This window comes from Ptychodera flava, unplaced genomic scaffold (genome assembly GCF_041260155.1).
Source record: "Ptychodera flava strain L36383 unplaced genomic scaffold, AS_Pfla_20210202 Scaffold_34__1_contigs__length_2629520_pilon, whole genome shotgun sequence".
Classification (NCBI taxonomy): Eukaryota; Metazoa; Hemichordata; class Enteropneusta; family Ptychoderidae; genus Ptychodera; species Ptychodera flava.
In genome coordinates this window covers 1,415,130-1,432,757 of record NW_027248356.1, presented here as the reverse complement: position 1 = coordinate 1,432,757, position 17,628 = coordinate 1,415,130, and the positions used below count along the sequence as shown (strand labels likewise).

Sequence of the window (17,628 nt, the reverse complement as noted above, 5' to 3'; positions counted from 1 at the left end):
AATCTTGACGGGTGCGGCTAGCTGGCAGGGTACGTTTACCCATTCCGGACACCTGGTACCACCACTACTTTGTGGTTCAAGATGACCCCATTGCCTTTGTCATTTTCAATATGTTCCTTGGACCTGGTAACTTTCTTAGTTACCTTGAATGATAACGATTATTGGACCTGATTTGATGTCTATTATCCCTATATACCAAAAATCAGACCTCTAGCGCTATTGACTCGCTCAAAATTATATATGCGCATAATTAATGAGGTAAAATATGTGGCGTCATAAGCTGTCCCATCATACCATATATGAAGGGTGTAGCACTTGTTGTTACTGAGTTATGGACAAATATGTCTATTTGAGGTCAAAGGTCACCGAGGCACGTGACATTTGTCAAAAAATAGTATTGCTAAGTTATCCCTATATACCAAAATTCAGACCTCTAGCTCTATTGGCTTGCTCAAAATTAGATATGCGCATAGTTAATGAGGTACAATATGTGGTGTCATAAGCTGTCCATCATACCATATATGAAGGGTGTAGCACTTGTGGTTACTGAGTTATGGACAAATATGTATATTTGAGGTCAAAGGTCATCAGGTCACATGACATTTTGTCAAAATATCTGAGATATCTGCGTTAACGGATGGACTCACGGATGGACATGACCCAATCTATAAGCCCCCTGGACTTCATCCATGGGGACTAAAAACTGTGTCACTGCATCCTTTTTGCAATATGAATACGATGAGAAACTAAATTTTTATTTTTCTTGGCCTTATACATGGAGTCTATGGACTGCCTTATACATGGGAGTCTATGGAGACTGCCTTATACATGGGAGTCTATGGAGGTGAAAACTAAAAAGTCCTCTAACACGGCCAAATTTGATCGCATTGTGAAACAAATCGACGTGCATCTGTATGAGGTAGGGTACTATCCTTGTGCAAAGTTTGAAAGAAATTGACCTGGGCTTGTCTGAGATATCTGCCTGAACGGACGCACGCACGCACGGACACACGCACGCACACACACAGACATGACCAAACCTATAAGTCCCCCCGGACGGTGTCCGTGGGGACTAACAAACAGGTCACAGATCAGATGACGGTTTACGCGCCTCAAATGTATGTCTACCGCACAACAAAAGCATGTGTCGAATATATTACTACCACCTCCATCTTGTGTTAAATCAGAGGAATCTGTAAGTAAACCAGTTTCTCAAGTTACGACAAAACAATGTAACAAAACAGACAAGATTGGTCCAACACAAGAAGACGCCGAATCTGAAGATGGACATTCTTCATCAACAAATCATGTTGCTTACATTGAGCATGGTCCAAAGAAAGTTAAAATTGAATTATAAAATATGATGCTATAACATATCAGTTGAACAAATTGTCTTCATTTTGTTATTGAATGTGTATGAATCTTTAGACATCTCGACTTGACCTATTGTTCTCTTGCAATTAGTAATCAGTCATATTTTTTTTCATATTTAAATAAGTAATCACTACACTTTTATTGATATGATAATGATTTTCTTTAATTAAAGTATGGTGATTACTTATTTACATATGAATTAAAGTATGACTGATTACTTATTTTGCATAAGAACAATAGGTGTCAGTCGTGTTTTCAGGAATAAATGGATGGAAAGAACAATAGATCACATAACCTGGAGTGGTATAAAAATAGAAATGCTAAACAGCAATATTGCTACAGTCGATCATGATGCATACATCCTTATATCATTTATTCAAGGTTTGTTAACTAATTTTCTACATAAAATTGAAAACAAAGTACTGTCATAATATGATATTTACAGACTAAAACCCGTAGGCAGCACAAATACTCATTTTGTAACTGTTCTCCAGACTGCAACGTAACGTTTGTTTGTGTCATCATAAGGGAATGATGGCTGATATGAAAGAAATGAATTTTCTAATAAGTGAGAATGAGTACACTCTGAAATAGTCACCTATTGCAGGGTGAAAATAATGTTTCCATCAACAAAAAAATGGTGACAACTAATGCTTCTGGAGAAAAACAATCCTCTGCAAAATCATTTACAGCTAAGCGATTGTACTGAAACGTCATTATCATTTGTTATCACTTACCAATGCAATAGATTTGCACTGTGACCAATACATTTGTTATCACATAGACTAAACACAATTAAAGTAATGCCTATCTTTGCTTCAGTCAAGTACACAGTTTATTATACAACACAACTGACTACAAAACATGGAAAACTTTAAAGCTATACTTTTCAGAAATATAAACACACAGGGACCGAAGTTATACAAATATGATATAATTCTAATCATCGAAGGGTATTTGATTTTATGCATATTGTAAGCTATCTTAAAGTTGTATCACCCATGCCATTACATCTTCATGACATTGTCCTTGTAGTGACTGGATTCTTCCATTCATCTAATAAGGTAACAGAGACCAAGTTTGTGTGCCAATAGTTTCATTTCCAATAGGTCAAGGAAATTTCTTTAAGAGTGAAATAAGTAATGAATTCAAGTAAGTCAACCATTTGGGAGTACAGGAATATTTTCATTTCACATATTGAATATATTGTCCGTAACAATGAGAAGATATCTCGTGGAAATACATCACAGCCTTAAAATGTACACAGCTAGCTCATCCAGGCTTCAAAGAGTAGTAGGGAGCACTGTCATTCCTTGAAAGTGTAAATAGAAAAAGTTTATTGAGAAGTTATTTTAAAATGTATAGAGAAATACGTGGGTTGATTGCAAAGCAATGATGATGCCAATGCCTTTTTAAAGAAAGACTACAGAGTGGGCAATTTTTCTCCTGATTGTTTTGTAATGAAAGCAGAATTTTGCAACTTGACTAAGACATCTATCAAAGGGACTCCACTTTCCGAATTATATATTTGGCATTTGATAATAAGATATGTTACTGCACATTTCGAGCAAATTATCTTTATGACAATAATATTTTCATGCATCTCTACATGCATGTCAATGGAACTGGCTGGCAATTTTAATATCCATTTGTGCAAACATCTTGCTACAGATCAAACTTTCAATAGAGTTACCGGAGATATAGAAGTGAACAAAATGGCAATCCGATTTTATTAACACATATACATACTAATGGTTAGCTATGTCCCTTCAATTGAGTTGAAGTAACAAAGGTTCTAGGAAGGAGCACTTATCAACGCTATCTTCAATTAAAGTAAAATAACATTATTATGTATGTATGGATGCTCACCTACTTGCATTTCATTCAGCTACTCGGATTTCATTCACTTTGCTGGTGTACTTGCATTCAACAGCTTTGCCACCTCAGTATGACCATTATCAAGAGCCAACATCAGTGCTGTCTTTCCATCCTGTGAAAGAAAGGGGAATGTAATATGGACAAACAAGCTGAGTAACAAGTATGTATAGATCTACCGATGAATGTAAACATAACTTCATGTTGTGCCAGTAATGTTGACATTAAGAAATATATATTATACATTACACAATCATAGAATATTTCAACAGGGATTTTTTTCTACATCCATAATTGGTAGGTAGCATCCACACTACAAATGCAGTACCACTTTGTACACTTGGGCGTTCAAAAGATGTGCATATTAGCTGAACATGATTTTCATACAAGTGTTAACATATTATTCTTATTAAATTTAAAATTTCACAGTCTGATTAAAGTGTAACAAAGATAAGGTGGAAATATTTGTTGAGAAAATTGATGGCAAATAATACACGGGAGTTCTTTATTTGTTTTATTCATTTAATTTATTTCTGCTAGTAAAATAGCATGTAATCATAGCAAACATTTTATTTCATTGCAAAGAATTTTTATTAACTGGAAAAAAATGAAACTAAGAAATCCTTCTAACACCCAACTTTGTGTTTAGTCTGGGTGCAATGTATCACATGTACATCATATACCAAATATGTGCTATCTTACCTGATTACATACATCTTTGTTTGGCACCGGCATCAATCAGAATCCTCACCACATCTGGATGGCCTTCCTCTGCCGCCCAGATTAGAGGAGTATAATCCTTGTACTAGGGGAAACGGAAACAATAAATTAGCTACAGGGTCATCCTTTCTATAGTGTAAATACAAAAAGGTTTCCCCTGACTAGAATGATGGCATAATTCGTAGGTTTGAAGTTTGAACAACACATTAACAAATTGTGTCTTCACAATTTTCACCTGAACAACAACATTTTATATATAAACAAGTCATTGACAATGACACAGTCCCCACTTGTAATAGGAGTATTAGTCTTGATGGGGCAGGGATTTGTGGTCATTAAGAAGTATCACTGGAGCGTATATGTTGAGATCTATGGGCACATAGGTCTAAGTCGTTGTTCCCAATTTGAAACACATGAGGCTGTCTAAGTTGTGGTTCCAAATCAGGGAAATAGATCAGACCTCTAACTGTATTGGCCAGCCAAGAAATACATATGCGCATAATAATGAGGTACAAGATGTGACATCTTAAGTCTAATATCCTGTCAGAATTGGAGGGTATAGATATAAAGGACATAGCACTTCTGGTTACGTATTTATCGACATAAACGTCAAAACGTCAAAAAATTTATATCTATAGTTATCCCTATATACCACAAATCAGACATCCAGCTCTATGGGCTTGCTCAGAATTAGATATACGCATAATTAATTAGGTACAGTATGAAGCATCATAAGGTCTCCCATCATACCATATATGAAGGGTGTACCACTTTTGGTTACTGAGTTATGGACACATATGTATATTTGAGGTCAAAGGTCACCCAGGTCATATGACATTTGGTCAAAAAAATCGTTTTGCTAGATTATACCTTTATACCAAAAATCAGACTTCTAGCTCTATTGACTCGCTCAAAATTAGATATGCGCATAATGAATGAGGTACAATATGGTGGCGTAATAAGCTGTCCCATCATACCATATATGAAGGGTGTAGCACTGGTGGTTACTGAGTTATGGACAAATATGTATATTTGAGGTCAAAGGTCACCGAGGTCACGTGACATTTTGTCAAAAAAATTGTATTGCTAAGTTATCCCTATATACCAAAAATCACACCTCTAGCTCTATTGACTCGCTCAGAATTAGATATGTGCATAATGAATGAGATACAATATGTGGCGTCATAAGCTGTCCCATCATACCATATATGAAGGATGTAGCACTTGTGGTTACTGAGTTATGGACACATATGTATATTTGAGGTCAAAGGTCACCGAGGTCACGTGACATTTTGAAAAAAAATTGTATTGCTAAGTTATCCCTACATACCAAAAAATCAGACCTCTAGCTCTATTGACTCGCTCAAAATTAGATATGCGCATAATGAATGAGGTACAATATGTGGCGTCATAAGCTGTCCCATCATACAATACATGAAGGATGTAGCATTTGTGGTTACTAAGTTGTGGACAAATATGTATATTTCAGATCAAAGGTCACCTAGGCACCTCTATTGACTCGCTCAGAATTAGATATGTGCATAATGAATGAGATACAATATGTGGCGTCATAAGCTGTCCCATCATACCATATATGAAGGGTGTAGCACTTGTGGTTACTGAGTTATGGACAAATATGTATATTTGAGGTCAAAGGTCACCGAGGTCACGTGACATTTTGTCAAAAAAATTTATTGCTAAGTTATCCCTATGTACCAAAAATCAGACCTCTAGCTCTATTGGCTTGCTCAAAATAAGATATGCGCATAATGAATGAGGTACAATATGTGGCGTCATAAGCTGTCCCATTATACCATACAGTCTGCCACAGAACCCCTGATTTCCGATACCATTGTATCAAGGGTAATTTGGGCCAAAATGGCGTTCTCGGCGGGACTCGCTGATCAGTGGAAAACAACAACTCTCTCAACTCGGCATTTCAACACGAGTTCGCGATGCTCCGTGTTTATTTTTATTTCGACGTTGTGGCCAAGTTCGAAAGAATACCATCAAAGCCATATGTCACAAAATTACCCAGTTTTATTGCAATTATCATTTTTTTTAAATCCGGTAGCTAAAAATAGCTTATTTTGCAATAAACAACTTCAAAAACGTGTACTTTTGTGTCCAAAGAACGATATGCGAAGACACGTGTACGATTACGATTGATACCTTCCTGACTAATGATGAATGGATCAGATGGTGATCGCATGGGTCATTGTCTCGTAAACCGCCAGAAACCACAGGTGGTAAATTGTCAAAATCGTTGATTTTAAGGATTTTTAAGAGGTCGTACAGATCACAGCGTTTATTTAGTTTTGAACCAGAGACTAGAATCATGTACAGTAACATGCCGCCAATGGAAGTAACCTATTGGTGGTCATGCTTGCATACTTTTACTGGCCTGTCAACAGTAGAATCCAACATGCACTATTTCCGGGGGTTGGAGCAGTACATTTTCGCGAGCGTGTACTTTTGTGTCCAAAAATGAAATACGCACAATATTGTCATCAGCGTGTAATACCGTTGACATTAAAAACCTACGTTGTAAAATTGGGTGGAATTCTGACGCGACGACTGGTTTGAAGACACTCGAATTTCGAGTAAAAACGTAAAATTCTGTACAATTTCAACCACTTCAACACACCACTGAAATACGAAAACACACACAGCGATGCCGTTGAATTTCCAGTGGGTTAGTCCGGACAACATGCTCTTTCAAGCTGCCCATCAATATCTAGGCTGTACCCTAGTCAAACTTTAGAACGTCATCGGATCGTGATGACAGTCATAAAATTGTAAAGTGACACATGTCAAATTCCTCAAATTGAGGGCAGTAAACACTGTTCTATCCAATCATAGCATATGCAACACAGTCTGGTCTCCTCCTACTAAACTCTGACACTCAAATTTTGCATGGTCACCCTCTATATAAGGTAAAATGGGCAGTACATGCTTCTTTTTTGGCATATTGCATTTGGCGGGAAATTCTGGCAGGTCCTAAGGACACGCCCAACAATAATGTCACATGACATATTTTGGCAACCGCCATTGGTTAGCTACTTTCATTATTGACACAAGGCGACGTAAATGAATATATTACTAACCAAGGTCACTCATCATTTACGCGCAAGTAGCCCCGAACGAAACACCAGCTCGTCTTCATCTCTGCTGAACATTTCATTGCCGTCTTCATTTTACTGTAGAAATCACTTTCAATACTGTATTCTGAAAGTTTTGATGTTTTTTGCACGAATTATATCTACATAACGTAGGCTCCTGTTTGTTTGAGCGCTTTAGTAGTGCCACCGGGTGCAAACTAGTCCAGTTGTTGGTGAGTGACTGGTACTGATTAAATACCTTCATGCCGAGTTGGAGTATTTTCATCGTATTTTTCAATTAATAATCAAGTAGTTTATCACGTTCAACAGTGTGTGTTGAAAAGTCGGTGAAATATTATTGTATATTTTACAGTAGTCAGTAGGTGAACGCTTTGTATGATTACTGAGCTCTGAATTTATGAAGCGTGGCCAAGCCACACGCTGTGATATAATTTGATACAGTTCATTGTTAGCAAACGTGTCAAAAGCCCTTGGCAACACTAGCGATCACAAAATTCTTCTTTTAACGAAAATTGTATTGTATCACTAAAGTCTTGAGCGAAACGTGCAAAAGACAACACAGTTGCTTTCGAGGGCATTGATAATTACGTTGATAATTAATCAACATGCTGTCAAAAATGTTTCAACATTTGATTCGGCATGTGGCTATCTAAAACGCTACCTATTTGAATCTAGTTCATCATTGTTGCTGTCTAGTTGTGATATCGCAGCGGTACTTGTGGCATATATCGAATGCGCTTGGGTCATTCGGGTCATCGCCACAGTCTGCGCTGGCGGAAACCATTTTTATTGTGGGGCCGAAGTAGATGCTAATGTCAGTACGGTTGGCTTGTATTTGCACAGATATTTCTAATATTTGCGATTCAATTACTTAGTAGGAGTTTCAGATAAATTAGCAGCTGAGAAAGCGAGAAATAATATAGTTTAGAAGCACTTAATAATTATTTTTGGATCACATGTAACTGGCAATATCCCCGTTCCATAGTTAGAAGTACCATGCATGATGTCATCACTTTAGATCCAATCAAATTGCTGGTACCGGACACACCCCAAATCAGGGGTTCTGTGGCAGACTGATACATGAAGGGTGTAGCACTTGTGGTTACTGAGTTATGGACAAATATGTATATTGATGTCAAAGGTCACCGAGGTCATGTGACATTTTGAAAAAAAAAAATTGTATTGCTAAGTTATCCCTATATACCAAAAATCAGACCTGTAGCTCTATTGGCTCGCTCAAAATTAGATATGCGCATAATTAATGAGGTATAATATGTGGCGTCATAAGCTGTCCCATCATACCATATATGAAGGGTGTAGCACTAGTGGTTACTGAGTTATGGACAAATATATATTTGAGGTCAAAGGTCACCAAGGTCACATGATATTTTGTCAAAATACCTGAGATATCTGTGTGAACGGATGGACTCACGGATGGACTCACGGACGGACATGACCCAATCTATAAGGCCCCTGGACTCATCCGTGGGGACTAAAAACTGTGTCACTGCATGCCTTTTTGCGATATGAATACGATGAGAAACTAAATTTTTATTTTTCTTGGCCTTATACATGGGAGTCTATGGAGGTGAAAACTAAAAAGTCCTCTTACACGGCCAAATTTGATCGCATCGTGAAACAAATCGACGTGCATCTGTATGGGGTAGGGTACTATCCTTGTGCAAAGTTTGAAAGAAATTGACCAGGGCATGTCTGAGATATCTGCGTGAACGGACGGACGGACGCACGGAAGCATGGACGCACGCACGCACGCGCGGACATGACCAAACCTATAAGTCCCCCCGGACGGTGTCCGTGGGGACTAATTACATTCGTCTCATATTTCAACGGGGGTTTATTCCACATCCCTAAGTTTTTGTAGCATCAACAATGCAAAACTCTATATGTATGAGTATTCTGAAGATGTGCATATTATCTGAAATGATGGTACATTCTTCTGTTAATGAAAAAGTTCAAAATCTGAATAATGTAGTGACACAAAGACTCAGTGGTGATATTTATTGAGAAGACTGACAGCAAAGAATCCAAGGAAGTTCTTTTGTTTTTATTTCTGATAGGAGACGAGTATCCTATCAATAACTTACATCATATTTCAATGCAAGTATCACAGATCGGAAAAAATAAAAAAGGAAAATACCACCTTACATCAAACTTTGCATTAATACAGAGTACATGACACACTGTATCCATGTACAGAATACTCTAAACAGTAGTAACTTACCCGATTACATGCCTCTTTGTTTGCACCAGCATTAATCAGAATCCTCACCACATCTGAATGGCCTTGTCTTGCTGCCCAGATTAGGGGAGTATCCTTGTACTAGGGAAAGGAAAAAATGAATAAGCTAGTATATCTGAATCAACTTAACTATACATATACACATTTTGTTTGCATCAGCAAACACATCTGTACATAAGAGGAGAACAAATCTTGTACAAGCTAACATATTAGGGCAATTACTTCTATATAAATACATTTCATTCATAACGATTTGCAACATAATTCGGTATAGTATTAGATCCTTACACCTTAAAAATGTTTCCTTGTCAAATGAGTCACATATAGTGCAGTACAGACAAAAAAACTTTACAGAAATTAGATATGGTTTTAGAAAACCAACCTGAATACACTAGGCCTAGATAAAGAAGTTACAATTTTTTTTCTTTGCAAGAAAGCAGAGCTTGCATAATTTTAATTAACCCACACTCTCAAAAATATTGTCATTCTTATACATGGTTAGAGAGACAGAAATACACTAGGGTATGGATAATAGATGAAATATAATATAAACCAGCAAAAATGCAGGTGAAGGGATACTATTGTCATGCGATAAGATGCAATGTCTTGTGTTTATATTTTAAAACAATGCATTAACAAAGTTGCATATAAAATATACATACAAAAATCATGTGATACGCTTGAACTATAAAAAAGTGTGCTAAAATAATACTACCACGCATGGCTGCCAACATTACAAAGACAATGCCTATCAAAATCTGATTAACTTATTCTTCTTTTGAAAACAGTAGTATATATGATTTGTTATTTTCTGTATAATTCTCAAAGAAAGAAAATTATAATATTGGCTCTTCTTGATACTATCAGGCGTAAAATGAGTATTTCTCCATTTTCAATATTTGAGAGAGCTAGTAAACGGAAATTTAAGTTGTTCTTTGCATAGCACAAAGGGCAGAACAATTCACATTTTCAATGCACAGTGACGATGTAATATGATATGGCAGTGTTTTGCTGATTTGTTTGTTTTTTGACCAAACACCTTGCCTTGCCCAAAGCAGACAAAAAAATTGAAGTAACACTCAGAAATATTTTACCATCATAATCATCTTACCCAAACCCTAATGAAAAAGTTCAATCCCTTGATGTGTGTAAGATGTCACAAATGCTTATATTATCAGTAAACTTATCTGAAAACAGATCAGTGCACAAAGGTGATGTGACGTGATGCATCATACACTATGGATGTAGATTATTATGATGGTCAACTCAAAGATTTATACAAATAATTAAACAGATTGAGTTAAGTTCAGTGGACTCTGATAATGCACCTTGTCCTTGGTTAGGATGCCAAAAACATGGTTCGTAGTGCTACAGATGTACTGTGTTCATAGTTGTAATTAAAGCTCAATCAATAATTTCAAATAAACCAGTGTTTCATGAGATATTGAAAAGTTTACAGTGATATTACTGACAGTATGCAAATTAGCACATTTCCTCGGTTTTGCTTTGAAATTGAACGGTAATGCCCGTTGAATGGAAACTATCAAAATTTGTGAATGAAAGTTATCAAAAGTGGAAAGAACGAAGCAATGTTGGTTTTGAGAGTAGTTTAGTCATTGATGTAAAATTCCTTGAAGGAACTCCTAAAAGCAATGGCCTTCCTAAAATCGAGTATTTTACAATGATGAGTTATAGATGTATGTGATACAGTTCAGGCTGCAATTTCTGTTAAACCCTCAGCCTTCATTTACAAATTTATGCGTCCCTGGGTACATGACAACTCCTCTTACACATATTCCAGAGGTCCCCTTAGCCAAAGTTAACCCTTACCAAAAAATACCGGAAAGTAGATTTAATGTATACTCAGACCCTGTAAAAAGTATCATTTTGGAAAAAATGTAGTAAATGCATATACTTGAATCCTACTGCACATGCCTAAGGGAAGAAAAAAATTGAATGAAGCTGCCCTAAGAAACAGTTTGTAGTGTCCGAGCACGCTCAGTCCCTACAATTTTGCCAAAAATCTTCATGAGAGTGCAAGGTTAGAATAGTCGACAGTTCAAAGGCTATGCAAAACCTACATAACTTTACAATAGCCATGGTCTTTGCCAGAGTTCATCATTACAGAGTCTAACTTAACTGTGCACTCTAAGCAGATAACTGCAGTCAAAGTCAGAAATTGCGAAGAAAATTTACAGCAGAGTCTAAGTCAGATATATGTATAGTGTGGGTACGCTTCAACTGTACACTCTGACTGGATGGCTAACTGAATTCTGAAATCAGGGAGTGAAATCGCCACAGATTGAGACAGCAACATCTATTTCACACGTTGCTTGTGCTAACTTGTGGTATTCACATGTCCTTTAATGCTCAACCATTTCATCCAGGAGACTACATATAGAGCTAGCTGACACAACTTGCCTTCGCATGACTATGAAATAGCATGATGACAAAGTGGTCTAAATTTGTGTTCTTCTTACACAAGAACTGCACTTCCAAAAACTATATCATTGTTTGCAATCATGCATGAATGCTTATATATTACAGTGTTTCATCTAGAGAGGGGGACAGGGGGATTCCCCTCAGCTGACATGTTGGCACCCCCTAGTAATTTGTAAAGGGGGGACCAGCCCCCCATGAAATGGCGCCAGTCACACCTTAGAGATACAGGTAGAACAGATGCATGAATTAACTGGTGAAATCCCCCCTAAATTTTCTGGTAAAGGGGGAACCCCCTGTTGATGCCACCCTGGATGAAACACTAATATTAAATAAAACTGCATCTACAAAATATTTAATATACAGTAAATTCATCTTTATTTAATTTTAAATCAGGCACATTGCATGGTCCAAATCAGTCTTTTTCAAATGTATTAGGAACGGGACAAATAAAGTTACATTCTTTGTTGAGTGTAGCAACGGAAACCATTACCTCATAAAATTTGGCTTACAGGGATGGCCACAACTGCTTGTTTTTCTTTATGTAAAAGTTAAATATGTGGAATGGAACGGTGAAAAGACTGTAAGTCACAATTTTTTCTTTCAACTCTTCAAATTGATTTATGACAGCAAGATGTTCTACCCTTTTGCAAACACACACATCTGAACAGAAAACTGGATTGGGACAATAAAGTATGCACTTTACCTTCATACTTGTTGTACACAATGAAACAATTTTGTAAGTAACGTGGTCAAGCAGAAATAGCCCATACTTAGGACATTACCTGTAAATTCAGTAGCATTCCGTACCTTTATTAAGGGAGATCATTCACAATAATGTGAACAGGCCAAACACTGAATTTTTATGAACAGAAAAGTGCTACACCATCAAAGTTGATTAGAAAAGAGACCTGTAGCTCCTGGTTTTTCTTTTCATTGTCAGTTTGGATGAAGAATCCATCTGGTTGAAAATGCTTCTTTTACAGCTTTCCGTCCAGAACATCTTGTATGTGTTTGGTATGATTCTGTTGTGTCTTTATTGCAGACCACTATGTTTGCCTTCTCCTCTACAAATAAAGAATATAAAGCAATTATCTGTATACTACATGTCCTGCAAATCTTCATATTATCATAAATGCCCCCTCCCCATAATAGTATCCTAGGTTCACTGTATGCAATAGTTGTATATATTTTAATATGCATGTACAATTGTGTAATTCAAGCTTTACAATAACACTATTAAACAAAATATGACTTCCCTTAAATTGTTTCCCCCTTGTAGTCTACTGTAAGGCAGATTTTCCTATTTCTACATTCTGTACATTGGCAAATAAAAATGTCTAAATTGAAAATCTTCCATCATTGGTTGTGTAATTTTGAGCTACATACTGACAAAGCAACATGGTTTCAAAGAAGCATGTATGTCATGTAAAAGCCAACCTATGGAATTATGTCAATCAATACCCTGTGCAGTAGATGGTTGATTTGTGCAACTTGCTCTATCAAATTCAGTCCATTCACGCATTTAGAAACAAACTATGCTGTTCGAGCAGAAATAACTTAGGGAAAATAACACACGCATCTACAGTTCAATACCATTTTAATTTTGCCAAAAAAACCAGAGTGTATGGAAAGTATTAAAAGTGAGGGGTGACTGAGCAATTGATTTAAGAATTTAGTGTGTGAATAGTTATTTTTAATCACGCAAAAGAATATGCAACATATCAAACATTGGACTACTTACGTGAGAATCAATGGCATTGTAGTGAAATGCGGGCTTTCGGCCGTTGGCGGCACCCTCTTGCACAGGTGCTGCTCCGCCGTTGTATTCATGGAATGCCTCGCATGTACATTACGCGTTTCCCCTCCATGAAACAGCAGAACGATATCAACCGCCAAACTGAGCAGACGTCTCACGTAAAGCCTTCTGTGGGTCCAGTGCAACAAAGACTTGGTAAGTCCACCGAGTTTATATCACTGGGTAACACTGTAATTGGCGCTGCGACTTTTCTGAACCTTTGTGGGAAAAGGCGAGAAAACTTAGAGTTTTATTTCTCTTAGTAGAAGTCGGAGTACCTCACGGAAAAACTCGTCAAGTGGCCTTCCACTTGAAAGTGATACGAGTAGAGTTACGTGGCATATTCATAATGAAAGTACGAGTTTACGAGTAGGTAGAATACGTCAAAGTGCTTGGAAAGTTTTACGAGTAGAGTTGGGACGCCCAAGTGCTTTTTTGATTTTCAACACTTGCCCCAAATAAATTAGCTATAGCACAGTTTCTTCGGGTGAGAGACTTAGAAGCTAGTGACGGCTAAGAGAAAATCAAGAACAAGCTTCCAGGTGTTGCTGTAAATCTTGCGACGGAACAGGGGAGGGCAACCTCGCTGTAACTGTTTTAAGTAAGTTTCTCATCTGGGTGTAAGTTCATATTTGCTCATGTTTGGGTGAAACAATTTGTTGGCGGGAAATTTTTGTGTGGTATTTCTGTGGTGGCAGCCAGATTTCCTCGCACCTTTTTCTTGCTGACAATAGCGAATTACGCACACCACGTTTGCACTGCGCATTTTTGTGCGGTCAACGAAATATTCACCATCAGTTTCGGAATTCTACCATTCAGTAGAGCAAAAATAGCGTAATAGGGGAACATTAACATCTCAAGTTCTTTTTTCATTCTGTGCTCACGAAACATCAATTATAGACCGGTGACGCACAGTACTTTGGTCATTTTAAGGGACATTTATTTTTCCCTTTTCGTGTCTCGTTTCCATTCTTTCGAGACATCGTTATTATGAATTTTGTGCAGTTTGTATTTTCGTGTCTCGTTTCCATTCTTTCGAGACATCATTTTTTAGAATTTTGAGCAGTTTGTGTTTTTGTGCTTCGTTTCCCGTCTTTGTTGTAAAACACTTTTTTTATTTGCGAGTTTCAAGACATTTTTAAAGGTCGTTTTATAAGGAAATGAATTTTTGTTGTGTTCCGACCTAGCTATTGTACATTTTTATTAAATAAAGAAAGCACTTTCCGTCAATTTCTCTGCAAAGTCACGTAACGTTTTGCTGACATATTGTTGGAAATTTGAGGAACACTCCGACTGTATTACATTATTATTACTCTGTATTTAATTACGAGTAATTGTATTTTACAGTGCCAATTACTATATATTATATATTGCCCTGTATTCTATTGTACTGTATTTGTGTACTGTATTGCGGGCAGCAAACGTTTTTATTTACTATATATTACTCTGTATTTCATTGCGGGTAATATTTGAGTATTTTAAATCTTCTTTCTTTACTACTCTGTGCTGTACTGCGGGTAATAAACGTTTTTACGCTCCCATATATGCATATGTATATATGCAAATGGGAGGTATTCGTATAAGGTGGCAAAATGGCGTCTGTGTGTATGTATGTATGTATGTATGTATGTATGTATGTCTGTTAGTCCGTCCGGATCAAAAACACAAAAACTACAAGACGATATGTCTTCATATTTGGTAATTAGAGGCATCCTAGGTTGGAGATGTGAATTTGTTCAAATGAAGATGTATGTGTCAAAAATATTCAAATGAGGTACAAAAAGTGAAAATTGGTGAAGATGCTGCAACTCGGTAACCACCGGGCAGAATGTGTCGATATTTTGTGTGTAGGTAGGTAGCGTCAATCCTTTAAAAAACTGTTAATTTTAGAGGGATATTATTAATTTTATATTTTTAAGAATTTTTTTTCATTTTTAGGTTGAATATCTTTGTTCTTCACAAATATTTGTTTGAGAATCTCAAAACTTGGTGTCCACATTACTATGGATTATCCATGCATTTTGTATGTATTTGAATGGTGATGTTTTGGTTGTTTTATTGTAGACTTTTTTTTTTAACACGCATTGAAAGTCAATGTTCAAGGTCAATTTATTTTCAACTGCGTCACTGCTGCAGAGCCAGCTCCACCTATTTCAACGCGTCATTGCTGTTACGGTTATAGTGTAGCACCCTGTTGTTGCACGCTGAAGAAAGACATGTAATTAGGGAATAGTAACAATTGATGTAATAGCCAAATTGTGACGCAATACATGCCATTGTGCGTAAAGAAAAGTTGAAGCTTGAACTCGCTACTACTCTGGACTTCGGGATATTTCCTGCGTTTTGCAAGATTTTTGGGTGCACTTCACGAGTCAGAAGGTAAGCTATTCTCTATGTCTATCAATACCTGTTTTAAAATGTATGGTCTATTATATTTATGCATATTTTTACATGGAGAAGTTGTGTATAGTGGATTGTAGTGTGTGAACGGGTACTTGAACTTTAGCGCTTGTTAAATTGTTAAGATGGCATTGCCGAGTCAAAATACTCCGAAGTGACAATGGGGATTAAATGTTGTGAGGTTACTTTGAGATATAGAGTGTTGCGTAGCATGCATTTTGATATGAATTTGAAACTGCATGGTCACGCGATCAGTTGTCGATTTTCATCCGTTCAGCTACAGTGCACGGAGCTGAGTTTACGGACTGTGTGGTTCATCGATATATATACGGCGGTTCAGCCCAAGCCAAGCGTTGGTGTCTGTTCGAACCGCTGAAACAACAGCAAAACCTTTCTTTAAAAAAACCAAATCAGTTGAACACATACACGTGTATTGTTTAAAGTAGAGGTTTCAAACAGTCTGTTCCAGAGATATTCCGCGGTACTATATACGTCAAACTGTGTGGACTTTGAAAGACGTGTTCTGTATTTAATAATACGCTGGGCACATCATGTACTTTGGCGAGGCGGTGTGTGCTAGAAAACGAAGATCGATGCAAGTTTTGGATTCAAATCGGCTGTTTTCGGCGGAGAAACTGCCCGCCGTATTTTCTGCAGGAGGACCAGCGGTTTTTTTCTATATCAGTCTGCAGGGCTGTGGTGGAGGCCGTATAACGCCGGTAACACACAGCCCTGCCATGCAGAGCTATACCGTATACGAAAGACAGAAAAGCCGTTTCTAAATGAGCTTGCGTGTTTGTCGTGCTGTTCAAGTGAAGCTTTTTTCACTTGACGTTCAACGTTACGCAGTTTGAACCCTTCCTCAACTGAGCAATTTCCGCCGAAATAGGAAGAAATTGATCGAGACCAGCAACAACTGTCGTGCATGACGATTCGATTTTGCCGCTGCGTGGGCCACGGCCGCAATGTGCATGCATCGCGTTTGTAGGTAGGCGACGTTACAGTCAATCGTCATTTTCACACGAGACTGCCTTGAGCATACTGTACTAGTATACACGTGACGTCATAACTCTCGCGAGACTAGGGTGTGTGAGAAAGCATGCACCAGCTGCAATGAATGCGGAAGTAAATGTAGTTTGAGCGGGTCATTGAGAGAGAAACGAAAGTCGACAACGACTAAACAGACCAGTATTCTAATCTTGTTTTCCACTTCGTCGAGATAAAAATCAACTTTGCCTTGGACGATTTTCCTTGCCACTTCGGTTTCAAGTGTCATCGCCGCACGTGGCGATCCCCGTAAATATATCTGAATGGGCCGCGCTGTAGGATGCGCTTTTGTATACAGTGCATTTCAAAAGGACGAACCTAAAACGGTAAATGCGTTTTCGTTTAATATCGACTCGTGTCGGTCGTGTGAAGTCGATCGGGTATCAGTTAATTCGAACGTAGGTGTACTGTGGCATTAGTCGTGGCATAGTTCGTACAATTAAAGGTTCATAATTTGTAGGTGTGTGAGTGGGTTATATCAGTTATGTCGGAGAGTACAGCGTTAGTTGCGTGGCAGTTGTAGTAGTAGGTACATGCATGGTACATGTGACCTGTTTCGTTTTCAACTCAACTTCAAGTTCAAGTTTGCTCAT

General features: G+C 37.5%; 1 protein-coding gene across 1 annotated transcript in view; it reads right to left on the bottom strand.

Moving 5' to 3' along the window:
• Nucleotides 1-8,991: 8,991 nt before the first annotated feature.
• Nucleotides 8,992-17,628, bottom strand: part of LOC139127640 (serine/threonine-protein phosphatase 6 regulatory ankyrin repeat subunit C-like) — a 279,840-nt gene continuing 271,203 nt past the window's right edge. The window contains exons 8-9 of the mRNA XM_070693555.1: nucleotides 9,334-9,432; nucleotides 8,992-9,048 (exon numbers count right to left, since the gene is read on the bottom strand). Of these exons, the coding sequence (XP_070549656.1) occupies nucleotides 8,992-9,048; nucleotides 9,334-9,432 (156 nt within the window). The remainder of the gene's footprint in view (nucleotides 9,049-9,333; nucleotides 9,433-17,628) is intronic.